The 21,750-nt window shown below is 40.2% G+C and overlaps 1 protein-coding gene across 4 annotated transcripts; it reads right to left on the reverse strand.

Moving 5' to 3' along the window:
* Positions 1 to 216: 216 nt before the first annotated feature.
* LOC309632034 (GTPase IMAP family member 2-like) lies at positions 217 to 13,432 on the reverse strand. 4 transcript variants are annotated; one of them, XM_082399082.1, is made up of 3 exons: positions 10,061 to 13,432; positions 9,141 to 9,176; positions 217 to 8,096 (listed from the first exon to the last, which is right to left on the reverse strand). In XM_082399082.1, exons 2-3 carry the CDS (start codon positions 9,166 to 9,168, stop codon positions 7,123 to 7,125), a joined length of 1,002 nt encoding a protein of 333 aa, XP_082255208.1. In that variant the 5' UTR covers positions 9,169 to 9,176; positions 10,061 to 13,432; the 3' UTR covers positions 217 to 7,122. The 4 variants fall into 4 exon arrangements, with proteins under 4 accessions (XP_082255208.1, XP_082255207.1, XP_082255206.1 ...); XM_082399081.1 differs by having other exon boundaries at positions 217 to 8,099; XM_082399080.1 differs by lacking the exon at positions 10,061 to 13,432 and having other exon boundaries at positions 9,141 to 9,524.
* Between the last annotated feature and the right edge of the window lie 8,318 nt (positions 13,433 to 21,750).

A 21,750-nucleotide genomic window follows, 5' to 3' on the forward strand; every position in this document is an offset into this window, starting at 1 on the left:
AGTTGACTGTCCCTGTGTGTGGGAAGGAGGGCTGTCCTGAGCCCTATTCTACTGACTGGGGCCTGCTTTTTCATCTCTTTCTTTCCAGCCCATTTCTTCAGGTAGGAAAGAGACCCAACTTCCACTATTTTCCATTCTTTATTTCAGGTACAGAATCTCTCGAATGACTGACACTCCCATTGTTTCCATTCAGCATCGTCGAAGCCAGGAGTCTCTCATTCTCCCACTAGATCAGCAGGGCCAGGACTAGTGTGAGGCAAGTTTGGTGTCCAGGGCACAAAGTTGAAGGAGGCACTCACTGCCAAGGTCTCTCAAGTGCCAACCCTACAGGTGAAGGGCCCTGGGAGTGAGTACTTCCTTAGGACTGAGGTGCATATGTCTCCTCACTGGCTGCACCCTAGTCCAGGCCACATAGACCAGTCTTGACTAAGTCTTTGACACCCAACATGTACCTTTCATGAAGATGCTTTCAGTGCCTCTTTGACATCTCCTTGCCATTCAGTGTTCTCATGCACGCATGTGGTGTCTTCCTTCAACCAGTTGTGACTCTCTGCCTGAGGATTTACCTGGTTACGAGAGGATGCTTGGCTAGTGCACAGAGCAGCCTGAAGTCATCAGAAAGCTAAGGTCCCCAGGAGCAGACCTCAATCTGTGACAGTGAGAAGTTAGGGGATAAATACCCCAGTTTCCTTGCTTATTAAATTGTGCACTGCCCACCAAGTGGGATAACTCTGAGGTATATTCTGGACCAACCGCTGTGGTCCCCGGCAGGACGGAGACCCAATTGTCTGTGGTGGGAACCCCCTCACCATTGTCTACAGTGGTAACATGCTCATGAACACAACCTGGGGCGGCTCCTTTCCCTTCCCTGTCTCACATTCCCACAGCCCTACTAGTGCTTTCTGGGATCGCCTTCCTACCCCAAAGTAACTGTCTGTCTCCATTTTCCTCTGCATTCTGATTAGATTAGCTTTTGGTTATTTGCCATTGTCTCTGGGCTTGGTCCCCTGGTATTCTCCAACTTGCCATCGGTTGTGGAAACCTATCCAAGGCCAAGGCCCTGAGACTCCTGGGTCTCAGAACCATCCAGGGCTCCTGCTTCCTCTCCTCCCTATTTCCATTCTTCCTTCTTCTCCTTTCAGACTTGCATGTTTATCATTTTCTTCTCTATCCTTATAAATCCAGTAAAAATGACACAGAAGAAAAACATCCTTCCTGAACAGACCTTCAGAACAGAATAATAAGAAGTTCAAATTTTCTGGGATCATTCTTCATCCCTGATGTCTCCCTGCCTTTTCTAGATATGGCAAGAGCTCAACTATCAGCATCCCCAGGGCTAGAAAGGAATAAGAACTATCCAAATATCATCTCAGGAGAGGAGATTATAGGGAAATATATCTTCAATCAAATATTGACTATCAGAAAGACATTGGCCCCACTATGCACCAGCATTTAGAAGGACTATTTTAGTGTCATGTAGATCCTACTTTCTTTTTGTGGAAGAGAGAGAGGTTGTGGCCACCAAGCTTTACTTGTTAGAAGTACCAGTGAAGTAGATGTCATCCAGGATTCAGTTTCATAGGACAAGCACCAGGGCAAGCTTCCTAGTTTGATAGCATAACATAAAAGGAGATGGAAGTTTATAAGCCAAATCAGAAGTAAAACGTTGTGTGTTTCATATTCCAATGTTATGTACAATGGGACACTGGAGTCCAAGATAGAAAATAAAAGTTCCAAGTGAGAGAGATGCTAATGTTAACACAAACTGAGACTTGTGCAAGAACTTAGGATGAGTTTCAGTTAATAAAAGACCAGGAGAAAGGACTGGGAGGGGGTATATTTGAAGCAATACCAGCGTGCCAGAATACAAATGAATGGGCAAAAAACACTCAGAGAAAATGTGTAGGATATGAAGAAAAAAGGACTGAGAATAGAACACCAGAGACCTTATAGTTCTGGAACCATTAAGAGGAAAACAGTACAAATGTTTGAAAAGTGGAATGCTAGCTGAAAAGTGTGTTGTTATTAAAGACAAACTGCAGAAAGTCTGAAAAAGAAAAAGAATCCATTAAAATGTGGGATTTTTTGCTTCTGGTTAAGTTGGAGAAAGATTAAAAAGCCCTCAGCTTCCACACTGACAACAAGAATTGGACAGAATGAAAATATACTTCTCTATGTCAAAGGATGGTGGAAGCAAGGAAGCACTGAGGAACTGAATTCTAGATATAAAAGAGCCCTTTATAGGTGAGGAGAGAGCTGGGGAGCCTTCTATACCTGGGGTAAGTACTTGGTGTGGATATAAACATTTGGAGGTATTGGCTTGTCACAGACAGATTTTGCAGATTGGAGGAGAAGTCAGATGCTCATTTGACAACAATGTGGGTTATCTAAATAGGTTGGAATCTGTATGATCCTAAAGGCAATGCTAAATTGTCTATCTGGAAAACTCCTCCTGTTCTCATCACAATATTTTTTCCTAAGAAAGCAGCAATGGGGAAGGGTCAAGAAAATAATGAGAAATTATTCTATCCCATTAGGCCCTGCTAGTGAGGTAAAGCCATTTCAAATTAGAGCCTTACACCTTTCTCAGTTCAAATGTTGATTAGATAAAATGTTGCTTAGATAAGAGATTGTTATGTGTAGTATGAATCAGAAGTGAACTTAATCGATTTAATGGTGGCTCATCCTCATTTCAACTCAAGCATTGGAGCCAATGATGTGATCAGTGTAATCACTAGACAGATAAATGAACTTTCACTATCCATAAAATAAACCAAACCCGGGGAAACATAAGCTTTAGACTTCAGTTTTATTGTCTGCAACATAAATTTATGTGACATATGAAGAGTCAGGAAAATACAGCTCATAATCAAAAGATTAAACATTAGAAGCAGAACCACAGATGACTCATTCATTGGAACTTAGGACTTTAAAATAGCTATCATAAAAGTGTTAAAGAAGTTATAGAAAAATAAATATAATGGGTTAAGAGTTGAAGAATTTCATGAGAGACATATAAAATCAAAAGCATTAATTCTGGAAATAGAACATAAAATATTTGGAAAACAAAACATTTATTGGCTGGACCTCATAACATATTTAACATTGAAGAAAGGACCTATGAACTTGAAGACAGGCCATGAGAATTTATTGAGACTAAAGCATAAAAGGAAAATATAAAAAATAAACAAACACAGCACTAGTGATCACTGGGATAGTATCAAACAGTCTAATGTAATTAGAATCCAAGAAGGAGAAGAAAAGACTGAACTGGTAGGAAAAAATATTTGAATATATAATGACCAAAATTTTTAAATTTTGATGAAAAACTTCAACCCATAAATCCAAAAATTTTAACTTTATGTGGGAAATACAAAGAAAACCAAAATCCAGGCACTTTACAGTCAAACTGCTAAAAACAAAAACCAAAAAAAGAAAGAAAGAGAGAGAGAGAATAATTTAAAATTAACTAGGGGAGGAAAAAAAGACACATTACACACAGGGAAACAATATAAGAATAATAATTTCCTATCAGAAATAATGCAAACCAGAAAACATTGGAATATCAATATATTTAAAATGCTGAAGGAAAAGGAAAGATCAGCCCAGCAAAACTACCCTCCAAATATGAAGATTGAAAAAAGATATTTTAAGATAGAAAAGCAAAAAGAATTTGTCCCACAATTCTTCAGGCTGAAGGAGAAAGATACCAGATAGAAACTTGGATCAACAGGAGAGAATAAAGTTTTCTGGAAAATTTAAATATGTGGGAAATATGAAAAGACTGCTATTTTGATTATTGCTTAGTTTCTTTTTTAAATTTTTTTATTTTTTTAATTTGTTTTTTATTCTAAAATTCGGTGTACAGTCCCAGTTATAAGCTGGGATATCAAAATCGAAGTGAAAATAAACTTGTGCTCGTGACTTCATTTTGCCTTGCAAGACAAAGTTCTTTTCTTTTTACTTTCATCTATCTTTGACAAATAACAACTGTCTATATTTATTTATTTATTTTTGTTTTTTACTGTTTCTTTTTTTCTTTTTTCTTTTTTAAATCAGTCATCAATTTTATACACATCACTGTATGATTATTGCTTAGTTTCTTAAAAATGAAATTGACTAAAGCAAAATATTAATAACCTATTGTGAGTTTCTAACATATGAAGAAGCAAAAAATGACAATATCACAAAGGAAGGGTAGAGATTAGATGCAAGTACACTTTCATAAGGTTCTTTTATTAATATCTTCTTTGAAGTGGTCCACTCTTAATTCAAGGTAGAGGATAATATGTTAAGGATAAATACTTTAGTTTCTAGAGCAACCACTTAAAAAACAAAAGGGCAAAAGAGGAGAGGAAATGGAATAATTTTGAAAAAAATCAACACACAAAAATGAAAAAAAGAGGAACAATGAAAATATGGGGCAACAAAGCAATCTACAGATTCAATGCAACCCCTATCAAATTACCAATGGCATTTTTCACAGAACTAGAACAAAAAATTTTACAATTTTTATGGACACACAAAAGACCCCAAATAGCCAAAGCAATTTTGAGAAAGAAAAACGAAGCTAGAGGAATCAGGCTCCCTGACTTCAGACTATACTACAAAAGTACAGTAATAAAGACAGTATGGTACTGGCACAAAAACAGAAATATAGATCAATGGAACAGGACAGAAAGCCCAGAGGTAAACCCTTGCACCTACGGTCACCTTGTCTTTGACAAAGGAGGTAAGAATATGCAATGGAGAAAAGACAGCCTCTTCAATAACAGATGCTGGGAAAACTGGACAGCTGCATGTAAAAGAATGAAATTAGAACACTTCTTAACACCATACACAAAAGTAAACTCAAAATGGCTTAAAGACCTAAATGTAAGGCCAGACACTATAAAACTCTTAGAAGAAAACATAGGCAGAACACTCTTTGACATAAATCACAGCAACATCCTTTTTGACCCACCTCCTAGAGTAATGAAAATAAAAACAAAATAAATAAATGGGACCTAATTAAACTTAAAAGCTTTTGCACAGGAAAGGAAACCATAAACAAAACGAAAAGACAAAGCACCGAGCTGATCTCCCTGTGCTATGCGGCTGCTTCCCACTAGCTATCTATTTTACATTTGGTAGTGTATATATGTCCATGACACTCTCTCACTTTGTCCCAGCTTACCCTTCCCCCTCCCTGTATCCTCAAGTCCATTCTCTAGTAGGTCTGTGTCTTTATTCCCGTCTCGCCCCTAGGTTCTTCATGACCATTTTTTTTTTTTTAGATTTCATATATATGTGTTAGCATACGGTATTCGTGTTTCTCTTTCTGACTTACTTCACTCTGTATGACAGACTCTAGGTCCATCCACCTCACTACAAATAACTCAATTTCGTTTCTTTTTGTGGCTGAGTAATATTCCATTGTATATATGTGCCACATCTTCTTTATCCATTCATCTGTCAGTGGACACTTAGGTTGAAAAAGCACAGACTTTTCAATAAATGATGCTGGACATCCACATGCAAAAAAAAAAAAAAAAAAAAAAGAATCTAGTCACAGACCTTATACCTTTCACAAGAATCAATTCAAAAGAGATCATGGATATAAATGTAAAATGTAAAACTATAAAATTCCTAGAAGATAACACTGGAGAAAATCTAGGAGATCTTGGGTTTGGTGATGACTTTTTAGATAAAACACTAAAAGCATGATTTATGAAAGAAAAAATTGATGAATTGAACTTCTTTGAAATTAAAAAATTCTGGGCAAAAGACATTTTTAAAACCGCGCAATGAAATGGGACAGAGAAAATATAAAGGAGAAAATCAAAGTTAGGTTTTTGTAAAACTTATAAAATTAAACTTCTAGCCAGGCTGATCAAACAAAAAGAAATAATCATAAATTGCCAATATCAGAATTCAAAGAGGAACAAGTATTGGGTTGGCCAAAAAGTTCTTTTGGGTTCCCAAACGAACTTTTTGGCCAACCCAAAAATTTAGTTCTTGTACATATTAAAGGGATGATAAAATATTTTATGTTTCTGCAAATAAATTCAACTACTTAAGTATAATGGAAAAATTCCTTGAAAAGCACAGCATACAAAAATGAGCATAAGAAGAAATAAAAAAACAGCACATTTGGTTAAAAAAGACTTTAAATATTAATTTATAACATTAGAATTTATAATATTAGGGAAGGTTTAATATAGGTTTGGGTCTGGGGATCGGAGACCTCAGAATCAGCTCTCTGACTTTACCAACAACCCAAGGCTGAGTTTCTTCATCTCGGGATTGATGCAGGCGTTTGTCTGTAGGTCAACCCTGCCTTCTGGGTTTGCCTGTCCTCATGGCTCTCAACTCCCCTTTTAGCTCCACATCCTTTTTATGTGTATTGTCTGCTTCCTTCTTGGAGTTTTCCTAATTTTCTAGTGAGCTCATCAGTCATAAAGATTGTGTTTATTTTAAAAAATTCTAGTTGCATTTAACAGGATGATGCCCAAAAATATTCAGTCCATCATCTTGTCTGAAGCATAAGCCTCTATGTGTGTTTCAATGCTAACTGGGAATGGGTACCAGGGATAAAATCTGGCTGAGCCTCTTTCAATGTTAAGCAAATTTGATGCACATAAAACAGACTATTGATGTGTGAGTGTGTCCGTGTGTGATTGTTGAGCATGAATTAGTTGTGTTACAGAAATGAGCCACGTGTTCACTTACCATCTTCTGAGGGTAAAACCATAGCACAGACTTAAAGACATGTGATCTCAGGAACTTTACAGCTTACTTGTTATTTTACTGTACCCAGTAGAAATTTTATTGTTATTTTTGTTATATTCAGTAGAAATAGTAATAGTATAATGAAGAAAAGGAGTTTTTAGGAACATAAAACTGACTTTAGAGATTTGCAAATGAGAGGAATTTTATGTTTACAACTTTCAAAAGATATATTTCAAAACAAACAGTAACTTTTAAAATCATTTGGTTCCCTAACAAATAGAATGATGTTAAGACTTAAGCACTTCACAGAATCTCAAACGTTTAGTGCTGTCAGGCACTGTATTTTACAGGGGAGGTACAGTGTGTGATTCACCCACTAAATGACAGTGGATAAAGAACCACTGACTGTAACTATAATATAGGAGTCTTGCATTCCAGTCTAATGGTCTTTCTAAAAATTATCATTAAATTTTGGGGTATAATTAACAGTAAGCTACAGAATAAATTGCACATGCTAAACAGTAAGCAGTAAAAGAAATTGCACATTCCGTGCAATACACAAAATAACAGAGTTTGCAATCTGACAAACACCTGAATACACAATAAAATACACATCACTATTAGGATTAGGGCTTTGACCATGGTTGAATGTCTCTGAATTTCCATGTACTTTATAAAGCTCTCTTTGAAATCCTGTAATCTCTCCTCTGACTGCACAGTTCCACATTCAGACCCTGTTACTAGGCTGTACAACCTATTGCTGTAGTGGTCACCCCTTTTCGCCATCACTAGGCTCTCAGTCAAGGCCATTAGCTCCTTCACTTGGTCATCCTGACTGCTCCCTTTAGCACGGTTATTAAAGGCACACACTCGCCCCCCACACGCAGCCACCAGCGCGCTTAGGGCTTTGTTATCAGAGCCATGGATGTAATCCATCAGGGAGCCTCCCTTGAGGTCTTCCTTGCGGGTGAAGAGGACAATTGTGTGCCTCATGGCATCCTCTCCAAAGATCTCCTTCACCCTCTGCACAGCCCGCTGGTCCTCGGTGGTGAATCGGCCCAGCTGTGTCACCAGGAGCAGCACGTGGGGTCCTGGTGCGGAGAGTAAGTAGCACCTGTGTACCTCTTTGTACAGGGAATCAGAGGGGTCCTTCCCAGAAAACATGTCTGGTGTGTCAATAACAACCATCTCTCTGTCTCCCCAGCTTCCCTGACTTTTACTGCAGGTCTTCGTCAAGGGCTGGGCACTCAGCCTGGACTCAAATGCTTGCTTCCCCAGGATGCTGTTCCCTGTAGCACTTTTGCCGGTTCCGGTTTTGCCCACCAGAATGACTCTCAGCTCCGATCCTCTGGCATGTTGAGCTTGTTGGCTCTTTGTATATGGTCCTGCTAAGAGCAAGTTTACTTAGAAGAGAAAGGCAAATACCACATCATATCGCTTATATGTGGAATCTAAAAATATGATACAAATGAACTCATTTACAAAACAGGTATAGACTCCCAGACATAGAAAACAAACGTACAGCTACCAAAAGGGAAACGGGCAGGGGAGGGATAAATTAGGAGTTTGGGATTAAAATATACACACTACTATATATAAAATAGATAACCGACAAGGACCTACTGTACAGCACAGGGAACTATACTCAATATCTTGTAATAACCTACAATGGAAAAGAATCTAAAAATCTATTCATATGTATGTGCGTGTGTGTGTGTGTGTGTGTGTGTGTGTGTGTGTGTGTATAACTGAATCATTTTGTTGTAAAACTGAAAGTAACACAGCATTGTAAATCAGCTATATTTCAATTAAAAAAAAGCAAAGGTGAAAAAAAATAGAGCAAGCTTGCTTTGTTATTACCACACTGATCATGCCAATGGAATATTTTTAATGATAAGGAAAAGTCTGGGAAAAGACACTCTCACAATGTATGGTATTTATGAAATAGAAGCTAACTCTATTATCAAATAAAATAATGATTTTTAAAACTCTAGATTTCTCTAAGTCTGCAGGGCATTGCCATGTTGGCTCCTAGAAAAACATACTTGGAGGATGAGTTAGAATTAAAAACATACCTTGTCATTCAAAGCTTGCTTATATCACCCAGTTCTGGCCCTGTAAAAGGCAAATTTTCTGGAGATGAGAGACGTGTAGCCAAGACTGTGGGTTCCATCTCCAGGTGGGGAAAGTAACCTGACTGTTCCAGGGCCAGAGATGGCTTCTCTGACCGTGGCTGGGCAGAGGTGTGGTCCCGACCACCAGTGAAATGGTTGGACCAGGAAAATACTGAAATGAGCATTGTGAAATGATTCTCTCCAGTGAAGAAACTGCTGCTTGCTTATACTTTGCTTCAAGAGGATAGCATGATTTTTATGCAAAATAGGCACAGAATGGGTAAAACAGGCACACACAGGAAGTCACTTTCTTACCAGAGTGACTGCATTCCTTTTGGCCCATGGCAGTTCCTGAGGGACAGAGAGACCAGAGACCTATTAAAAAAACTATCATTTTTGAGCTACGACTCATGAGAGAACCTTATATTTCTAGAGCACGTTCACAACCATGCCTCATTTGTCTACAAAAAGCTGAGGAGGTGGGTGGAAAGAAGTACTATCTCTATTTTACAGAGAAATTTAGTCACTTGCTCAGAGTCAACCCAGTGAGTCAGAAAATGGGTTTTGCTTGTCGCCCCACCTACTTCTTCTTATCTCCATGCCCACCTCTCGTCCACTTTCCCTCCTCCCTGCAGGACCTCCCTGCCCACTCTTGCTTTCCGTGGCCACACACCTTCCCTTCCTTCTGCCTCCTTTCTAGGTCTGCCTTGGGTCCCAGGTTCAGGCTGCTCTTTCTTTCGCTCCTTCCCCACCTCACCCAACCCCTCCCTCCACGCTGAGTCCTTGCTGAGAGGCTCAATGAATTAAGAACACGACTCCAGAAAAGTACACTGTCCTTTAAACCAGAAATACACTTCATTTGATCCGTTAATTACTTGAATTTTCCTCTTTCCATGAAGAAGCCTTGCCATTTAGTTCCTTTTCCTATACAGAGAGAAGTAACTTAAAACTGGCAGCCTGTACCAAGCGACAAGGCAGAGAAAATGCATGAGTTAATGACCTAATTCTTCCCAGTTAGCACTTTTTATTGGCTCTATGCATAGGAAGCTCTCTTTGCCAGTAATGGGTAATCTAAATTCCATGAAGTTTACAGGTCCTGTAAACTGGCTTCACTTAAGCCAAATGCCATCACTCTAAATTGTTTCCCTGAAAATAGGGCAAATTTGTAAAAAATTTTTTCTTTAGCCTGGGAGCTAGAAATCAACACTGCAGAACTTTCTTGAGTGTAGGCTTACCTGAGTTATTGTTGAAACAGAAGCCTCCCCAGTGAAATCTGTGACTTGCCCGTTCAGCTTGAAGAGAAAAAAAAAAAAAAAAACAACCCAGAAAACCGGAAACCTAGTCTGCTTCTTCCTCTCTTGAATCTCCACTGAGTTTCCCCACTGCAAGTGAGCCCCAGCACATGCCTGTGATTCTCTTTTTAAAAATAGTTAAAATGGCAAAATTTAATGAATAATTTGTTGTCACGTGGACTGTTTTTTCTCAATAGTGAAAAAACCAATGTTTGAATCATTTAAACTGGACAGGGAAAAAAGGGGCGCCAGGGATGCTGGTAGATTTGCTTGCTTCCCACCCGGGCTGCGTCCCCGCAGTTACAGGTTTGCCTGAATGAACACCCCTCAACTCCCCCCAGGAGGAATGACACCTCATCCACACCGTAGCAGTGACTGTCCTAAAGGCAAGTGCCGCTGGGCTGGGGGGCAGAAAGAGCGTGGGTGTGAGGGGCACAGGACAGGGCACTATGCAGAGCGGGGAGGGTACAGAAAGGGGAACCCGGGAGAAGCCCATGTCTGTCTGACTGTAACAGTCATGTCCATCAGCGCATTTGGAAATAACTCACTCGTGGTTTCCCTGCTTTTCCTTCCTGCCCAGCTCTGCAATGTCAGGGAGGCACCTCTGGGAAGCAATGATCTAGGCAGTGTCTACAATAATAATCTGAGTCTCTACATTCAGGAAGAATGACCCAAGGGGTTAAAGCTGAAATCACTCAAATGCTTGTATTCCCTTATTTATATGACGTTCACCACAGCAGGGGCAGGGAAAATGTGGGACTTAGATAGCCTTTAAATATCTCAGATTAGTAGTGATGCACTTTGCTTTCTCTCCCAACCACTGATGAGAAAAAATCACAGGTCCCGACCTCATTATAAGAGAGGTTGGGAAACGCAGTGGAGTCCCGGGACACGGGTGGACACCACTGCTTTGTCACACACTAACTATTATCACTGTTTTGCATTCTTCCACATCCTTTGCTATGCAGTCTTCTACTTAATATCAGTAATCTCTTCCTAAAAACAAACCATTCTGTGTCAAAATACTAACAGGGACCTATTTCTTATTGTTTTATATGAAAACAGATATAATGCAATATCACATTCAAAACCCATCAATTTTCTAAATCACATGTAAAATTCACTAAAGTACTTATATAAAAACATTTTTTTAGAATAAAAGCTTAAAATATTGCTCTTTTGAATACCCAAAATATTTTTGGTTTATAAAAGAGAGTTATTGGATAAGTATCCTGACAAATAACTCAATTAAAAAATGGGCCAAGCACCTGAATAGATATCGTTTCTAAGAAGACATACAAATAGCCAACAAGTACATGAAAAGGTGCTCAACATCACTAATTATCAGGGGAATGCAAATCAAAACCACGATGAGATATCACCTCACACCTGTTAGGATGGCTATCATCACAAAGACAGGAGAGAAGTGTTTGTGAGGATGTGGAGAATTCACATGGTGGTGGGAATGTAAATCGGTATAGCTACTATGGAGAACAGTATGGAGATTCCTAAAAAAATTAAAAATAGAACTACTGCATGATCCAGCAATCCGTCTTCTGGGTATGCATCCAAAGAAAACAAAATCAGAATCTTGAGGTGATACCTGCACTCCCATGTTCACTGCAGCATTATTCACTAGTCAAGATATGGGAAAAATATCTGTGTCCATTAATGGATGAATGGATAAATATGTCTAAGCTGTATGTAATGGGATATTATTCAGCCATGAGAAAGAAGGAAATCCTGTTATTTGCAAAGACATGGATGAAACTTAAGGCATATGCTACGTGAATTAACTGAGAGAAAGACAAATGCTGTATAAACTCACTTATAAGTGGAATCTAAAAAGAAAAAGTGGAACTCATGGAAACGGAGAGTATAATGGTGATTGATTACCAGGGGTTAGAGGTTTGGGAAGATGCTGGTCAAAGGGTAAAAGCCTTCAGTTATGAGATAAATAAGTTGTGGGGATTTAACATACAGCGTGGTGACTATAATGCTGCCGTGTCTATTTGAAATTTGCTAAGACAGCAGATCTTAACCATTCTCACCTCATACACAAATAAGGTAACTATGGGAGATGATAGATGTGGCATTTAACCCGATTGTGATCATCATTTCACAAAATGTACCTATGTCAAATCATCAAGTTGTACACTTTAAATATCTACAGTTTTATTGTCAACTGTATCTCAATAAAGCTGGAGGAAAAAAATAAACATTTTAAAAATAAAAAATAAAGATAGACAGCAGAGGAGGATGTGGAACAATCAGAAATCTGCATTGTTGGTGAGAGTGTAAAGTGTTACAACACTGTGGGAAAATGTCTGGCAGTTTCTATGTCTTTCACTAGAATATTATGTCTCTCTTTATGTAGAGCACACATATTTCTTACCAAGTTTATTCCTTAGAACTTAAGTTTTTGTGTTGCTATTCTGTCATAATTTCCCCTTTCAGTCTGTTTTCTAAAGGGCTTCTATTTTGTATGGAGGAATAAAATAAATTTTAAAGAATTCATTTTATAGCCAGACAATTTACTTTTTTCAGTATTTCTAAAAATAATTTTTCATTTCCCTTTGATTACCGTGGGTGTCTGGGTTTATCCTAGACTCAGTTACAGGTACTGATAGGTGTCCCTCACAGTCCAAACTCCCACAATTTGAACATTTGCTATACAGTATCAATTTGAACATTTGCTATAAACAGCTTTACCCCAAATTCATTATCTGTATTGCAAATCCATTACAGCAAATCCGACTGTGCATACTAGTAAAAATGATCACATTGCATGTGAGGCTGGGAAAGAGGATGTAGAGTGAACTGCGGTCCTATCTCAGCTGCTTCCTGACAGTATCCTGTCTCCTGCCCATGTTGCTTAGCTATGTTTTTAATTGTTTAATTGTTGGAATTGCTAGACAATTGGTAGATGCATTTGTAATTTTGATAGATATTACTGGATGGTCCACAATAAAAATTTTAACCAAACTAGTTACACCAGCATTTTGTTAATTTCCCCATATCCTTGTTCATGATTTTATCTGCCAATCTGATCAATGAAAACTTGTATTCATGTGATTTTTTTATATGCATTACTCAACATGAATGTGGTCGAGTTATTTTTCATATGTTAAAGAACTATGTCTTTTTTTATTATCCTCTCATATGTTTGTTACTCATTTTTAAATTCTGTTGTTAATCTTTCTGATATTGATTTGTAGAAGTTCTTTATGTGGCCGAAAATGATCATTTTACCTCTTCCTCTTGGAGTTTTGAAAAAAACCATCCAATTTTGTCCACTGTTAGTTTATTGTGGCTAGTATCCAGAAGAATTTTCAACAGTCCCAATATAGGAGGCCTCCTTACCTTGTTTCTCACTTTTGTGGCAATACCTCAATGCTTCCAGTTAAATAAGGTGTGGGCTTTGAGGTTGAGATGGAAATTTTTATTATTTTTAAAAAGTAACCAGTTATTAGATGCTGAATTTTACCAAATTACCTTCCAACACTAAGGTGATAATTGGATTATGTTGCTCCACAGCTTTATAATACATTAAATTATATGAAAATATTTCCTGATATTGAACCTTCTTTGCATATTTGGGACTAATCTTTCTCATCTAAGTTATCGCTGGCTTCTATTTGATAACAGTTTATTTAGAAGTTTTGCATTTCTTCATGAGTGATCTTATTCATTTCTTTTTTTTTTTTTTTTTTTTATTCATTTCTAAAACAAAGAAAATTCTTTTTCCGTTGATTGCCGTGGTCCTAGCTGTATCTGGTTTGGGGGTTTCATTTTCCTTCCAAACGTATCAACCATGGTGTTTTTCTCGAATAGATACTTGCACTCCAGAAGAATTCTGGTTCTATCTTTTAAGAAAACAAGATTTTTACCATCACTACCTTTCACCATCACCTCTTCCTTTCTTAGGCCAGCCTGATGTTGAACAAAGACTATAGCATAGTGAATGTTATGAAGGAAAATGCCAGGGTGCCATTGGGAATGTATAAAGGATAAACTAAACTAATGGGAGGGGGGTAGCCGGGAAAGACTTCTGAGAAAAAGTAAAATTGTTTGAGCTGAACTTGAAGAGTGAGTGAGGAAAGGGATTGGAGGTGTTTCCAGGAATAAGTAGCAGCATATTCCAAGGCAAGTGACAGCATGGAACTCTCAGGTATTAAGGAAGGCAAGGATGGCTAGAACCTAGAGGCAGGAAGTCAGATTGTGTAGAAATGAGGCTGGAGATTGAGGCAGGCATTTGTCAAGTTTGGATCCTGAATGTTTTCTTGCAAAACAATGGAAAGTCACTCTGAGATTGACTTGGGGTCATAGTGCCATGGCCCCGATTGTGAGTTATGTGAAGAATGGATTCAAAAGCCCTATCCCCTATCCTGCTTTACATCATCTGCATTTGGGTATCTTTTTTGGGGTCCTCCTCAATGTCCTCTCTCACATCCTCTGCCTCCCCACCCACCCCACCCCCTCAGTGCACGGAAACAGAACTACTGTGGTTCAAGTGAGCTGGAGAAGGACCCTGGCTGTGAGCCTTGAGGTGAGCCCACTGAACTCTCTGCCCCAATCTATTTCCTAACACCCTCCCCAGTGCTCAGCACCCTGTCAGCCCTTCATTTCCTTTCCAACCACTTCCTGCATAAGACTCTTTCATTTTTCACTTCTCGTTCTAAGTTCAACTATGTCTTGAGAAGAACTTGGTGTCTGGGTGTTTCTTTTTAACCAAGAGTGAAAAATAACTGTTTGCGATTCTGTCTGTGAAAGGAAACCACAAGACCCCGAGCTGCTCCTGAGGCAAGCTCCACCCTGCCAGAGGGCAGAAAGCCTATTTATCTGGTATGATCTGAAGGGACTGAAATCCCCTCTGCCAAACATCAGCTGCAGCCCACTATCCTTGAACTGTCACTGCTCTCTTCTGAGTAAAGCTCTTGCACCAGGAGGGTGCTTAGGCAAAGAAAACAACACACAGGGAGAGACTTAGAAGGATGTCAAAGGAGCTTGAAGTAGTTCAAGCGAAGAGTTAAAGCTTCAAGTCCTCAAACACCAGGTATAGGCTGGAGGGTTCGGTTAGTGTAGCCTATGACCCATTGCTCTCAGATGTGCAGGATATTTTAAAAGAGATGGGCACCTCAGATCTAACTTGCTACCAGGTCCTGGATTTGAATATTATCCATTGAAATTGTACAGATTGCTCTATTTGCTCTAGTTCTAACTTCCTGTCTTCCACCTGCCCCCCCAAACCGCTCCGTCATTTTTAGTTACCCAGGGCCCATCAGTGACCGCCGACGACCAAAAGACATCCTCCGTATACTCAATGGGGTTTTGGAATCTGACCGTTTCAATTCCTGTTGGGCCATTAACCAGCTATGTGTCCTTAGGCAATTCTGACCCTAATTTCCTTCATCTTCAAATGGGAAAAAACTTAAACTACTGATAGGATTGTCAGCATTAAATGGAAAAATATATGTAAAGCATGTAGCCCCAGCACCTAGCACCGTGGTTTCCAAGCCTTAGCCTGCATCAGAATCGCCTAAAGAACTTGGGAAAACACATAGGGCTAGGCAACATCCCTGGAGTTTCTGAATTAGTAGGATTTGGGTGGAGCCTGAAAAGTGGGAGTTCTAGCAAGTTCCCAGGTGATACTAATGTTACTGGCCCAAGGACCTCACTTTGAGGAGTGCTGCCCTAGGGCATTGTCATCATTTTTATTGTTGAAGTTGGGTTACCATCATGTGTCCTCTACCCAACTATAAACAGAAGTAGGGGCTTTATCTCTGAGGCACCTTAACTTTCTGGCTTTCTCCCTACACAGGACATCTAGGACATTTCCTGATTGTCCAAAGCACTTCTACATTTTCTTTCTTTTAGGTTCATCTCAGATGAGAGGGTTCAATGCTGACTTTCTAACCCAAAACCTTTACATTTCAGATGTGCTTTGTCTATCCCATTTATGGTCTCCCGTTAGCTGATTTAATCCGAGGTGAAAGACCTTCTATAGAAAATGCCTTAGCCGGGTGGTTCTGGGATTTTACTTTGCATCAGACTCACTTGGAGGGTTTGTGAAAACACAGATTGCTGGACTCCCGGAGTTTCTGGTTCGGTAACTTTGGGAGGGAGCCCAGGACTTTGCATTTCTAACGAGTTTCCAGGTCATGCTGCTGCTGCTGGTCCGTGGCCCACGCTTTGAGCAGCGCTGGCCTAGTACACAGTAAGTCTGCAAAGTAGCTCATCGGGGTAGTTTCCATGACTCTGGGGATCAGAGTAGGTGGCCATTTACAGAAACAGTAAGTAGAGTCAGATGTCTCTGATGTGCCTGTCATGCGTCAGAGGATGATGTAAGGGAAAAAAGAAGAAACCAACGTGGCTTCATCTCTACAGGTGTCCTCATATATTGATGAGAAGACAAGGACTGACACCTGTGGAAAACAGGCGGCCAAGGAGGGAGTGTCTGATTGACAGGGGAGGAGGATGATCAGTGATCTCCAGTTGCCGTGCAGGAGGTCAGAGAGGAGGTTTTCTCTGAAGGATGGGAGGATGGGGTACGTGGAGAGCTTTGGGGACAAACAGACAGGTGGGAGGAAATGGCATGAACGATGGTTTGAAGGTAGAAGTAAGCATTGCATGGGTGGGAAAAAGTGCACAGGTGAACTACGCTACGCGGTGGCATGAACTACACTACCATGTAATTACTTCTGGCTGAACATTGCGTTTCATATCTTCTTCTCATTTAATACTTAACAGCCACACTGGGAAGTAAAGATTATTATCTCCATATCTAAAGAAGTAAAAATAAGATTCAGAAAATTGAATAACTTGAACAACATTGCTTAGAGAATGAGTTTGGCGCCGGAGCGGGGAAGGGAACTTTCAGGACCCCAAGTCTATCGCTGTGTCCTTTATAAGGTAGCAAAATAGAAGGAGATGGGGCTGCGAAGAAAGTTTGCAGCCTGATGTAAATCTGTCAATTCCAGGCCAAGAAGTATGAACTGTGACCTATAGTGGGGGGGTCTCTTGAGCAATAGACACATGAGAAAGCTGAGTTGCATAATCTTGATTTGGTACATGGAGATTAAATTAAGGAAGTGAAACTGGGACAAGAGGAAAGTTACCATCTATCTACGTGAACTCCCATTTTCCTCTCCCTTCCTCTTTTTTTCTTACTCCGCCCAATCCTGTGTTACCCAGTAACAGTCTCTTTCACTTCCTCTCTTTCTTTCTTGCACAATGTCTTTTTTTTTTTAACTGAAGTATAGTTGATTTACAATGTTGTCTTAGTTTCAGGTGTACAGCAAAGTGATTCAGTTATACATACATATATATTCTTTTTTCAGATTCTTTTCTGTACTGAATATAGTCTCCTGTGCTATACAGTAGGTTCTTGTTGGTTATCTATTTTATATATAGTAGTGTCTATCTGTTCATTCCAAATTCCCAATTTATCCTTCCCCCCTTTCCCATGTTTGGTAACAATGTTTGTTTTCCATGTTTGTGAGTCTGAATCTGTTTTGTAAATAAGTTTTTTTGTATTTTTTTTAGGTTGTACATATACATGATATCGTATGATATTTGTCTTTCTCTGTCTGGTTTACCTCACTTAGTATGATAGTCTCTAGGTCCATCCACGTTGCTGCAAATGGCATTATTTCATTCTTTATTTTATGGCTACGTGGAATTCCATTGTATATATGTACCACATCTTCTTTATCCATTCATCTGTTGATGGACATTTAGGTTCACAATGTCTTTTTTAACACTCTTGACCGCAGTTCCTTACCCCACTACATCAGGGAGTCTGAAGTACCCAATCTTAGGAGAACACACTTCCCTTCAATCCTGGTTTCCGGTCTTGACAGATTCCAGAATTGATGAGTCTGAGGGTCACAAAGAGTAGAGCAGAGGCTCTAGCTTTTCTGGAAAGGCCATTCTAGACTCTGCCCAGGCTGCTCCTTAGAGACTGCTGCAACCGAAGTACACACACACACACATACATACATACACACACCCACCTACTGTGGTGCTCAGCCCCCAGCCTGTTCCCAGCCTCTTCTGCTTTCAGGTCTTACCCTTTCTGAGGATTAGCACCTCTGTGGAGGAATTTGCTTCAGAGGTTAATTTGTTCTGGACACTGGGCCATGATTTCCTTTTCCAAGAGATGGAGGACATTTCAGGGAGCAGGCAGACTGTTAAGCTAGGGTGGTTAGAGATGGTTGCAAGGCCCCCTTTCCTATAAACGTGACCCGCTGGCAGTGAGACACACTCACACAATGACAGGAACTTGAATTCCTACCTGGAGAACTATACTGGGGTTAACAAAGGGGAGTGTATTAACTCCAAAAGCCCTTGTTCTACTGCATTAAGATATATAAGGGCTTTTTTCTAGACTTTCCCTAAAATCGTCTCCGCCTCTTCCTACTAATACATTAGATCTTCCCTCTCTGAGTGTCACCACGGTACTCATTATGCCTGTGAGTTGCTTTAGGGCTTTCCCATCAGCTCAGCGTTGCTGGTTTTCCCCTGTGAGCCCCCTCAGTGTTGGACTTTCCCACTGTCACCTCAGTACTTGTGCCTCCTGTTAATACACAAGTAGAGTGAAGAGAACACGGGTTGAGGGCAGAAGATGAAGACTGTGGGCGTCAGGCTGCCACTGTGGTTTATGGGCAAGACCCATAAGGCCTCTGAGCGTCATTTGTTTACGGCTAAAATTAGGGTTGTGGCCAATGATCTAAGGCCTCTTCCTACTGTGACATTAAAGCTCCCCAATACTTCTGACCATATCCAGGGAGCCTGAGACCCCGGCTCACCCAGGAGCACGGTCCCCAGCTCACAAACCCATCAAAGCTGACTCGATCCTCAGAGAGCCGGTCGGAATGCAGTTGTCACTCTGCAGGGCTGGTTCAGAGACAAGCGATCCCTGAACAGGTGGGCGTAGTTTGGTAAATGTTCACCATCAGCTGTTCATGTTAGGAGTTAGTGACCGAATCTGTCAGCCACGTTTCTGGGTGATATTGCTTACTGGCACTTTGGGCAATAGCCGTTCCTTTGGTATGTGTTTGTTTTTATTCTTGTCCTTGTTTAACCATTTAAAAATGTTAATGGTCCTTTCCATTTCTCACTTGAGCCTCATGAAATAACACAGTGCAAAAATGGGCAAATATCCCCGGAAGACCAGACAACAGAATCCTTCATAGCCAGGTGGGACTATGGGGTGCAATTTTCCCCATTCAGCACCTCACCACTCAACCTTCAAGCCTGCATGTCAAGTTTGACTGGAGGGAGTAATGCCTTCGTAAGGTCTCCTTAGGGTCATGTGGGTGAGATGGCTCTCCTATCACTCGGAACAAAGATCCAAACCTGACCTCCTCGTGTGCATTCATTTCTCTCAGGCCCATTCCTTTCTCCCCCTCACACCCCGTGCTCCGTTCCCTACAACCATGTATCTTGTATTAGTAAATATTTCACGTGTGCTAAACCAGGGGTTTGTGGAGTCATAATTAATAAAACCCTAAGCAAGTGATTCCTAAGAGTTAAAAATGTAAGCACTGGAGCATATTTGCAGAAGAGTTACTTTTGAGGGTGAAGGGGGCAGATCAAAAAGTTTGGCTCTCAAATCCTGCAGTAATCCTATATTGTCTTAATGCTATAGATGACTTGTTGTTAGACTGAAATCAGAATTATCAACTATAAAATGAGAAACACATTAGCATTCATTTACATTACTCTCTTACGCAAGACCTAACCTCGTTTTACACATGGTTAAAATCATCAAACTTTACAAGGTCTCTGTTCAACTGTAACCTTCTCTTGCTGATGGTACCCTGTTCCATTTTTGAACACCTTATTTAGATTCTCCTTTTGGTGGAGAAATTCTGAAATATGAGCCCTTTTGTCTGTTTTCTGCTTTACACATCCACAGCCAGCAAATTTCTTCAGATCTGCCTACTTGCCAAGTATCTTCTTCTTGAAACTCTTATTCAGTTCCTTCATTATTTTCTGTATAGTTATTTTATACACTTTAAAAATATTCTTTGCTACACTCCCCTGAATACTCCAAATTGTCAATACCATCCAAGATCTAGTCCCTGAATTGACTACGTGTTTCTATGTGTTGTCGGCTCAACTCAAACCGTTGGCAGTATTATTTCCTGTTGGATCTGGACTTCTGATAATAAAGTCTGGGTTAAAGGGGCTTATTTTTGATGAAAGTTTTTTGCATCATTGCTTCGTCTTCAGTGTTAGCTCACAGAAAATTTCCAGGTTAGTATACAGTGAAAATATCCTATTTTTTAACACCTCCAGTCTGTTCTTCTAAATTTATTTTTGGAAGAGCTATCATTTAAGAATTTTTAAAATAATTATTCAGCTGGTTTTAGTGCAGGATTCTAGCTTGTCAATATCACTTTGGTTCCTGGCTATAATGCCTTGTTGCAAATATTATTTAGAATACTAGTTGTTTTCTGGACAGTTAAGGAGAACATAGGTAAAATAGAAGCCTGGACTAGACATCGAGTCCATAACCAACTGTGTGACCTTAATACATCCTCGAACCTCAGGTTCCTAATATTTTAAGAGAAATTGTAATATCTAATTGGACCGTATCACAGGGATCTTGGAAGAATAATTAAAACAATGGAGGTAAGAGAATTTTCCAAAATATGAATTGCTTCATGGAGAAGGATAACTAGAAAAGTGGTAAAGATGATGATGGTGACACTGTTGATATTCTTTGCCTTCATCACCATCTTCTGCAACATGGTAATTTGGGGATCCCAAAGCCTGGAGAAAGCAATCCAAATTAGAAGAAATTTTTAGGAAATAGAGAGAATACCACTGATCATGGAATGGGACATTGTAGAATGTGTTCCACGGCTCTGTGATGAGAACTCCCATACCTTGGCTTGTGACCAGGAGTGGGAGAACTCTCTAGAACATCTGGCTTATCTTTTCATCCTCCTTTCTGCACTTCTATTCCTGATGGCAACACCTCATCTCCCGATCTTCACCCCTGAAAACCCAGAGCTCACAAGCTCTCTTTTGGTGTCCTGGTTCCCAAAGAGAGAGGGCGTGGAAACCATTGTTAGGGCACCTGAGGTAGCCTTTCTAGAACGAGATGGCTCTGGAAGAGAGAGGGAGCCTGGTCTGGAGGTCCTGAGGCTTTGATCAGAAAAACTTGGATGTTGAGGCCAAGAACAGACCTTCATACATTATTGGAACCTCAGTTCAGGAAGTCCTGGGGACCTGGCGCCGTGAGAGGAGAGGAGGCCTGGGGGACTGTGTGGCGGGCAAGGGGTCCTGGTTAGACTGTAAGGTGGGAGGGATGGGGTGTGGGTGCAGTGGGGGCAGCCCAGAGAACAGGATCCACGCTCAAGACCAGCATTTCTCACCTTACAACTTTTTGCCCGTGGCTACTCTTTGTCGGCAAGTTCATATCTCACAAGGGACACTGAGGTCATGGTGTCAACACAAAAGAGTCCTCATGAGCAAGGTGCTTCCTGCAGTAGTCAGTGTAAAGTCATGCCTCTGCTCACAGACAGGACCGGCTCTGTCCATGTCACCCTATCCCTCCCCTTTCCTTTTCATCCCATTTTATCGCATTCCTTATACAGCTCTTCACCAGGCACCTTCTG

Source organism: Balaenoptera borealis, assembly GCF_965194805.1.
Source record: "Balaenoptera borealis genome assembly, chromosome: 7".
Lineage (NCBI taxonomy): Eukaryota > Metazoa > Chordata > Mammalia > Artiodactyla > Balaenopteridae > Balaenoptera > Balaenoptera borealis.